A 9,392-nucleotide genomic window follows, 5' to 3' on the forward strand; every position below is an offset into this window, starting at 1 on the left:
AAAAAAAAAAAAAAAAAAAAAAACTGAAGTCTGCCGGGAGTTACGCCTGGGAGAAGAGGTGTCTGGAGTTGGACTGCTTCTGCGTGGGCATGACACCTGGAGGCCGGGAGCTATCGTGGGACCACCTCAGTGGGCGGCACTGCCTGAAAAGAAGGCAGAGAGGAGACGTGGGACATGGATGGCTTCAAAGAGCAGCAGCCCTGGGCTGCCTTCGTCCAGAGTTCTGGATGTGTGAGCGATGCAGCCCCCGTGGGAATTTCTGCTGGTCACAGCTGAGCCTCTTCCTCCCTGATATGTGAGCCCCAGGCCCGCTGCCACCACTGGGTACCAGACACCAATACCCTGAACGCTAGTGCTGGAAATGCTGCCACTGGAAAGGCTGCGGCGGCGGCTAGCATGGATGCTGTGTAGTCCCCACTTCCAGGTCAAAGCTGGGGAGGTGCTGTCGGGGGAAGCTGAGGGCGTTCACCTATGCCTCAAGCTGCCCAAGAGGCTTCCGGAGTGAGATGCAGACCTGGTCCCCTGAGGAGGGGATTCCCAGGAAGTTAGGACACGTGAGGAAGGTGAAGAGTAAAACTGTCCAGCACAGCCCACCCTGTTGTGCTTCTTTGCACTAACAAACACTGTTCTTCCTGCACTGTGCACCACTGCTGCCCACCGTAATGCAACTCACCCCTCGTTCTTGAGCACCCCTCGTGCTCACCCCTCCCCAAAGGCCAGGGTGCTGGGAGACTGTCACTCCTCTGCAGCCTCCTCGTCTGTGAACTCACAGGGCAGTGCTGCAGACTTGACCACCAGCAGCCACCTGAGATAACATGGCAAGGAAAGAAGAGGAAAGTGCACTTGATAGATGTCATCTGAAGAGGGGAGAAAGTACAGACTCATGCTAGGGTCTTCGTTTCCACAGGTGCCCACGTGGCCGTGATGGGCGACTGTCCTTGTCCTCGCCCAAGTTCACATTGCGTTTAGCTGACCACTCAGCTGGTTACATCTCTTCACCTAACAGTGACCCAACCTGTCGTTCCTGTGGAATATGAGCCCTGGGTGGTCCTGCCTGCTTTGGACTGCTACAGTCTGCTGTTACCTGTCCCCTGGACATGGCTGTCTCAGGAGGTGCTTCGGGCAGTCCCCCAGGTTCCACCCCCATCCCTTCCTGCCCTGTTGTGTACCAGGAATCCTACACCCCCTCAGTAGTCTCTTCCAGTTGCTAGCTGGGTGACTTGGACAAGTTGATTAATGTCCCTGTGCCTCAGTGTCCTTTTTGGTGTAATAGGAATAACAACATTATCAAACTTGTCATAAGAAATGGTTAACACAGCCTTTGGTGTGGGTCAAAGGTGGGAATCAGGGCAGTAGGACCAGGCATGTTGCGGGTGTGGTCTGCCTGCTCCTGCAACCTACCTGTGCCCAAGACTCACCCTTTCCCCTTGATGACAGCGAGCTGCTGGGCACACCGCACTTGATGGCTTTGCAGTGCCTGGTACAGAACGGGAAGTTCAGATGGCACGTTATGTGACACCCCATGTAAAGGCTGATCTGGAGCCAGTGGCAAGCCACACTCGCATCTCAAAGAACCATTTATTTCTTGAGAGGGTATGGCTTTGCTCCCAGACCTGGAGCCCTCCTATCTCGTTCTTCTGTGAGAGCTTGCCACAGTCTCCAGACGGCGTCACGTTGAGCACCACTGGGTGTGCTGAGTCCCAAGCGACAGGTGTTAGAACTGCTTGTGCTGTAGCCTTGGCTACAGCTTTTCCCAGTCTGTGGCACATTCAAAGCTCATTTACTCTTGGGCCTCCTGCTAATCAGGTAACTGCACACTCAATGAGCACTGCTCAGAGACAAGAAGTCACCTGCCCACGTCTATATCCACCTCCTTCTTCTGCTGCCTCCTCTTCTCTTCCTCTCCCTCCCCCACTCTTTCCTTTCTCCACTTCTTATTGGAATGCTGAGCAATACAACCAGATCAAAGAACTCTTTTACCAAGCTTCCATGTAGGCAGAGTGGCCAATGAGATGTAAGTGGGAGCTGTTGGCTTCCAGAAAAACTTTTTGTCCTTCCTCCCCTCCCCCAGTCCTGGCCCAGTCTCCTGCGTCCTGACAATAACAGGAAAATGGTGGCTGGAGCTCTTGCAGCCCACCTGAAGCACGAGGCAGGTAATGATGGCAGAGAAGACAGAAAAAGGTTCCTGCTGAAATGCTGGAACCTCCACAGCAGTTCTGAACTTGTTACCTCTGTACTTATTGTAGCTGAAAATATCTTCAGTAGACAACAGGTACAAAAAAAAAAAAAAAAACTTCATTAAATCTTTGTTCTTTCCAATTTCTGTCACTTGAAGCCAAAGGCAGTTGTCTGATTGAAATGCCCATCAGAAGGTGTACATTTTCCTAGTGGGAAGGCACTCGAGGTGTAACAACTCACCCTTTACTTTGCAGGGGATGTCTTAACATTGCCTGACCACTGGATCCCCAAAATGTCACCATCTAGGTGGCAAGTTCCTAAATTGTCATGAAAGATATCCCTTTGGCAAACACGTGTTATTTTAGCACCTAGAATATCCAGGGCCTATCAACGTGACACCATCCATGTAATGGAATGGCGTGACACCCTGAGGCCCACTGAGACTGTCAAACTCTGTGTGGACTAAACACAGCAGAGTATCAGAGTTGACGCAACCCTGAGGCCAGATGGCGGAGCATACCGCTGATCCCTCCGGATGAAAGCACACTGCTTCCGGTGTTCTCTGTTTATCAGGACAGGGGTTACCTGATCAACAGCTGGATAATAACTGTTGACCTGCTGCAGGAAGGACACCACATCTGGCAGAGAAGCTGCAGTCAAATCGCCACGTCTTTCAACTCATGATAACCCACTGTCAGTCACCCTCTCTCTTCTGCACAGACAAGAAATGTGAAACTGGAATGACTGAGGTATCTCTCCTCTGCATCTTTCCAGTCTAGGACAGTGGCACCCATCCCTGTGCATCTCTGGAGATGAAGTTTTGCTTTTGGTTTCCTATTTGGCAGGGACATGGAATCACAGAGTTTTCCACTTAACCCTTTCTTTCCATCAGTTCATTCATTCTACAAAACGCATTGGGTGCCAACTGTGCACTAGGCACTTATGAGGTGCCTGAAGAACGCAGCAGACAAAACAGACCCAACCCGCCCTTGCGGAGCTGCAGACTGGCAGGAGAAGACAGTCAGTGAAAACAGTCATGAAACATCCCACGCATTAGAAAGTGAGAAAGAAAGAGCCACTGAGAGGAACAAGGAATGCTGGGTGTCATGTGTTGATGTGTGTCCCCAAAACAGACATGTTGACGTGCTAAGCCCCGGTTCCTCAGAATGTGACCTTATTTGGAAATACAGTCATTGTAGATGTAATTAGTTGAGACGAGGTCTTGGTCAAGTAGGGCAGACCCCTAATCAAATATGACTGTGTCCTTATAAAAAGGGGAAGTTTGGACACAGATATGCACAGAGGGAAGAGGATGCAAAAAGACACAGGGAGAAGACAGCCACGGAGAAAGTGGCTCGTCCCCTCATAGCCCTCCGAAGGAACCAGCCCTGAGGACACTGAAGATTTTGGACTTCCAGCCTCCACAACTGAGAGACAACACATTTTTCTGTTGTTTCAAGCTACCCACTTGGTTCTCTGTGGCGGCAGCCCGAGGAACTAACACAGGCTCAGACCCTCAACCTCACCTTTTTCACCTGGCACCTTCCTTCTGCCCAGCTTTCGAGGGACCCCTGGGCCTGCCATGCCAACCAGCAGCTCCTGAGCTGGGAAATGGGGGGCACTTCAAAGGCAGGGCCTGAACACAGGCTCAGACCCTCAACCTCACCTTTTTCACCTGGCACCTTCCTTCTGCCCAGCTTTTGAGGGACCCCTGGGCCTGCCATGCCAACCAGCAGCTCCTGAGCTGGGAAATGGGGGGCACTTCAAAGGCAGGGCCTACAGGAATCCCCCTGAGGCAGCTGTTCTCCTTTGTAGGGTGGAGGGCTGAGGCTTCCAGAATTCAGAGGATCAGATGGCAGGTTTTAGGGGAGAAAGCCGACTGCTCATCGCTGCTGGCTCTGGAACATAGGCCTAGCTCTACAGAGGACCCCCTCTCTCACTGACTGGCCTGACCCCATCTGTCCTTCCCCTGACAGCCAGTGGGGTCACAGCCAGTCTGTCGGTGCACGACATCCCTTCCTTGTCCCTGGCTGCCCTGCTGGGAGGCCTTGGCACGGGGCGGGCCTCGTGACACATTCTCTTGCACTCCAAGGCCAGAGAACAATGGCTCCCTCTCACCTCATGAGCTGGGTCTTGTGCTGGGGACAGCCCCAACTGAGGCCACAGGAGCGACAGCTGCTGGCGCCTGCACCCAAGGGGCAGCGTTCACTTCATCTCTAGAAGCCTGGGGGGAAGCTAATCAGTGACCTGGGAACTGCGATAGCTGGTGGACCCCTCTCTCCTGCCTTCCCCCTCCCAAGATATCTGCTCTTGTGAGCCTTCATCCAACACCTGGGCACTGTCCTGCAGACCATGCTGGACCGGCACACTCCTTCACTTAATCCTCCTGCCCACCAGGCCATGACTGTCCCATGAGGAGACCAAGGTTCCTAGAGGGATAGGGATTTATCCAAGGTCACTCAGAGAGTAGGTGAGGAGCTGAGATCCAGAACCATCTGCTCCCAAGCCCACAATCTTCCCACTGTGTCCTGTCTCCCAGAGGGGCTCTCCTCCCTGGGTCTTGAAAAGACAGTCAGGGTGGTCACCCATGGGAGCAGGCTGGGGAGTGGGCCTTCCTGTCCAGCAGCAGGAGAAGAGCCGAGCTGTCTCATCTGTCCCTCCCCCGCAACCTCCCCAGAGAGCAGGAAAGCCCCTTTCGTGGTGCATTTGGCTTAGCTCTCTGCAGGGGCACTGGGGCTCCTGGGGAAACCAGAGCTCAGGAGACAAGGATGCTCGTCATCAGTATCACCTGGGATCACTTCCAGGCACTTACCATGGGCCAGGTGCCAGGCTAACACTTCAGGTGCACACCCGTGCCAGCCTCACGGCACCCTCTAGGTGGGTGCCCCCAGCATCCCTCCCCAGGTGCGGCCAAGGTTGCGCCACTGGGAAGTGTGGGGCGAGAGCTCCTGCTTCCACGTGCTGTGCTGCCTCAGCTCTGGTGGAAGCAGAGGCCACACCTGGGACTGCCCCTGCCCTGTTCACGCCGGGCCCTCCCAGCTACTTCCTCCTCCAGAACCTGCAGGTGACTGCAGCAATCCCCATCAAAGCTCCCGCCAGCCTAAGCCCACTGAGAACCAGTGAGGTGGCAGCTGGCACCTCTGCTGCCACAAGAATGCCTGTCCATTTAACTGAGGGCTGCTGTCCTCAGGAGGGGATGCTGGCACCTAAAGAAGTGGCACCCACTAAGTTCATGACCTCCTGTGTTTCCTTTTCATGAAGACTACCCATTGTGCTCGAGTTCTGATGCTGTGCCCCCACAGCCCTATCACCGAGACTTGGTTGTCACCTCCGGGCTGTTTATAGACTTAAAACTTCAGTTTAGAAAAACCAGAATTGAGTTATTGGCAAGGGGTTGTATTAGTGTCCTGGAGCTGTTGTAACAAATGACCACAAACTGGGCGGATTAAAACAACAGAATGTGGCTCTCTCACGGTCCTGCAGGCTCGAAGTCCCAGATCAAGTTGTCGCAGGATGCAGGGGAGGGTCACCCCTCACCTCTTCCCACCATCTGGTGGCTCCTGAAGCTGCTGGGCGTGTCTCAGCTTGTGGCCGCATCGCTGCAGTCTCTGCCTCTTGTCTCCACACAGCCTTCTCCCCTGTGTGTCTCTGTACAGACATCCTGTAAAGACACCAGTTGTTGGACCAGGGCCCACTCTTCTCCAGTGTGACCTCATCTTAACTTGATCACGTCTGCAAAGACCCTCGTTCCAAATAAGGTTATATTCACAGGGACTGTGGGTTAGGGTGTCAGCTTACCTTTTGGAGACACACAAGTCAACATACGACTGCTTCACCTCAGGTTGAGACGGGACTCTCCAAATCCCCAGAGTTTCGGCTATTGGTTTGCCCAGCATTGTTGATGTAAGCAGGACTGTTGTTAGCTAAACGCTGGTTTCCTAGCCTTGGCGAGTGCTCCAAGACTCTTCTAGGAGGCAACCCCTGAGGCAGAGCTCACCAGTCCTCAGTGCTTTGGTATCCCACTTACTAATCTTCCATAACCCCCATCCTCTCCCAGCTGGGACCACCTCCTTCAGCGGAGGAGAGGAGGGAACCTACACCCACCTGCAGGGCCCTAAAAGCACATGGGTGGTTTTCTCCCACACAGAAGGGAAAAGTTTCCATGTCAGTGCCACCTCAGCTTGCGGGCCCTGCATGGTAGAATGAGTGCAGGAGGGAAAGGTCCTCAAGACCCATGGCCCCCAACACACAGACGCCCGTGGGGGCCAGAGGGCCGGGAGGTAAGTGAGCGAGCAGGCTGAGGGTGGGGGCCCACGTGTCCCATCCGCGAAAGTGGCCAAGATCAAGATGGTTTGCTGCGAATTATCACTGCTCAGGAGCCCCAGTCCAGGATCACCAGATCTGCCCCTTTCTCAAAAGAAGTTGAACATGCAGAACTTTATGTAACATTTATGTAATTTACAATGTCCCCCAGCTTCTGGCCACCAGCTCTAGGCTCAGGCCTTCTCTCACCGCCCCCAGCATCAACTGCAGAGCACAGCCTTAATGCCCATGTGCTCCAGTGAAAAGGACAGACACCTGGACCCCAGCCCAGGACTGGAGCTCTGGTGAAAGGTGGTTTTTGAACTTAGCCATAAGTGAGTCTCAAGGAAGGTGCAAAATTCAAGGAGGCACTCACTTCAGGGTCACGGTGGTGCCCTAAGCATCTCTCTTGCCTAGCCTGGGCTCTGGTCTTGGGACTCATGCCTCATCATAGACCAGAGTCCAGCCAGAGAGAGCTGAGCTGGAAGGTGGGCAAGGGGGCCCTCGCAGAGCCCTGGCATGACCTGGCTGGCTTACCCAGGCAAACCCAGGAAGGACTCAAAGTCCCGACTCCCAGGAGGAACGGCCAGGCACCCCCTCCCCGCCAACCGCTATTCGCTCTCCCCACCCCCAGGAATCCTTGCCACAGCCTTGCAAGGTGCCGGCGACCTGCAAACCACAGGTGAGTATAGGACAGAGTCCACTCAACCTGTTCCCTTAAGGACACCCCTGCACAGGGTCTTCAGCAGGCCACACCACGAAGCAAAGTGGTCACTGACCTGCTGGGTTAGAAATTGCCCTGTTGGTCCCCACCAATGCCCCCCCTGCCATTCTTACCTAGAGGTCACCCCCAGTCCTCCCTGTGTGTGGTGCCAGCCTCCTAGAGGATGGGCCTCTCTGAGGCATGGACCTGCTAGATTGCTCTCCCGCCCCTCCCCAGCTCTGTGCACTGCTGCACTTTATGTGCCCGGGATGGACACCCCATCCATAAATGCCTCCTGTGGCCTGAGCTAGGAGACCCTCCCATTGTAGGGTCTGCACGCACTGCTCCTTCTGTCCTCAAGAACTCCTGCTCGTCCCTCAAGACCTCTCTCCAATGCCCCTTCCTCTGGGCAGCCTTTCTGCAGCCCCTCCCTTCTTCTGAGTAGTGCATCTCTTGCACACACCTGTCACAGGAGCCACCAGCCTCACGGTGACCCCCAAGGCTTGTTTTCCACTGCATTGGAGGCCATGGGTATGAGGGATCTGTCTTGTGTATATCCCCAGCACCAGGGGGCTCCAATGCATACTAGTTACTGGAAAAAATCCATACAAAATTCCCCCCTTTCATTTTACAGATGAGTGACTGAGGCCCTGGAAGGGGAGGGACTTGCCCGAGGTGGTGCAGTGAGGAATGGGTTAGGCCAGGGCTGGACCCAGGCTCCCTGACTCGTGGTCGGGAGGAGGCTCGTGACATGGCTGGGCACTAGAGGGCCAGCTCTGCTCTCCTGGAGGCCTGGGGGAGCCGGTGCTGAGTACCCTCCCGCAGCCGAAAGCCTGGAGCCAGATCAGGGTGTTTGGGAGGCTGTGCTGGTGGGAGCCTGTGCCCCAGGGGAGGGCGCATGTGGAGATGACAAAGAGTGGGCTGGGAGTGGTGGGTTGGGGGGAGCCAGAGAAGCAGGGCCAGGGCCCGGTGAAGATGCCCCCCACCTCCTGTTCTGGCTGCAGCCTGGCTTTGCTAGGATGGCTGGGCGTCCCCATCAAAGACCGCAGCAGGGCCATCAAGGGCCACCATCGGCCTTCTCCAGTTGGCTGGGGTCCCAGGGAGAGATGAGAGGAGGGTGAGCAAGGTGGTGGGGGCCACAAGGCCTCGCTTCCTTTCACCTGCTCCCTCCAGGGACTCTCCCAGGACCCTCCCCATCACCCCATCCCCTGTCAGGTTGCTGGCCAGCTGAAGGTCATGGCTTTGGACTCCAGCCACCCCAAACCGCCTACAGTCAGGGCTTGAGCCACTGCATTCCCAAGGCTCCCTCCCTCCCCCTCAGGGCTGGCTGGGGCGGGACAGGCTGAGGGTCCCTTGGCCATGGACCCTGGCAGGTGGCAGTGGAAGTTGCAGGCCCCAGAGGGAGCAGGAGGGGCCTTCTCCCAAGGCTCCCTCCCTCCCCCTCAGGGCTGGCTGGGGCGGGACAGGCTGAGGGTCCCTTGGCTATGGACCCTGGCAGGTGGCAGTGGAAGTTGCAGGCCCCAGAGGGAGCAGGAGGGGCCTTCTCCTGGCCAGCTGGGGTTCATGCCTCGTGTCCCCCATCCAGTGGGTGGGGACCACTAGATTACAGATCTTCAAATGCAGATCTCCCCATCAATAGGTGCAACACGTTCACTCCCATGGGGCAGGGAATCTGAGTGAGGCCCGGCCTGGGGTGGGGGAGGCCAGCGAGGAGCAGGGAGCAACTGCCTGAGCAGCCAGCGGAGCGGCACCTTCTCAGAGGAGAGGACCCGGCCTGCAGGGAGGGTGGGTGGGGTAAGGGCGGCGGCCGGGGTCTGGAGGCGGCTGGTGTAACCGACCAGGTGAGAGGAGGTGGGGGAGGGTGAGTGGAGAAGGACGCCAGGTTGACTGCTCACTTGAGGGGGGCGGGGGAGTGTGTGAGCGAGTGTGCGACGGGGCTCACTTGGAGGTGTTAGGATGAGACACCAGCTAACACAACTTGGCATGGCCAGGTCTGAAGTTCAAGGAGGAAAGCTGGCAGGAGACGCCGCCTGGGCAGCTGGCAGTGGGTGTGGCTGACCTAGAGCAGGTGCAGGCTGTGGGCACGGTCGAGGCTGCAGGCCGGCGAAGGGGTGGGCTCCGGGCAGTGGGTCTGGAGAGCCGAACCCGCAGGCCACGTCCTGCTCCGCGGCCCCGCCTGCAGGGCCGGGACAGGGGCCGGCTGCAGCCC

General features: G+C 56.3%; 1 protein-coding gene across 1 annotated transcript in view; it reads right to left on the minus strand.

The window, feature by feature from the left end:
• The window catches only part of DUSP8 (dual specificity phosphatase 8), a 34,545-nt gene that overhangs the window by 6,442 nt on the left and 18,711 nt on the right, over positions 1–9,392 (minus strand). Inside the window, exons 12-16 of the mRNA XM_008584819.1 lie at positions 9,243–9,359; positions 3,845–3,922; positions 3,705–3,782; positions 2,699–2,816; positions 1,419–1,477 (exon numbers count right to left, since the gene is read on the minus strand). Coding sequence (XP_008583041.1) covers positions 1,419–1,477; positions 2,699–2,816; positions 3,705–3,782; positions 3,845–3,922; positions 9,243–9,359 — 450 coding nt within the window. The remainder of the gene's footprint in view (positions 1–1,418; positions 1,478–2,698; positions 2,817–3,704; positions 3,783–3,844; positions 3,923–9,242; positions 9,360–9,392) is intronic.

The sequence above is a fragment of the Galeopterus variegatus genome, unplaced genomic scaffold (genome assembly GCF_000696425.1).
Source record: "Galeopterus variegatus unplaced genomic scaffold, G_variegatus-3.0.2 Scaffold3381, whole genome shotgun sequence".
NCBI classification, from domain to species: Eukaryota; Metazoa; Chordata; class Mammalia; order Dermoptera; family Cynocephalidae; genus Galeopterus; species Galeopterus variegatus.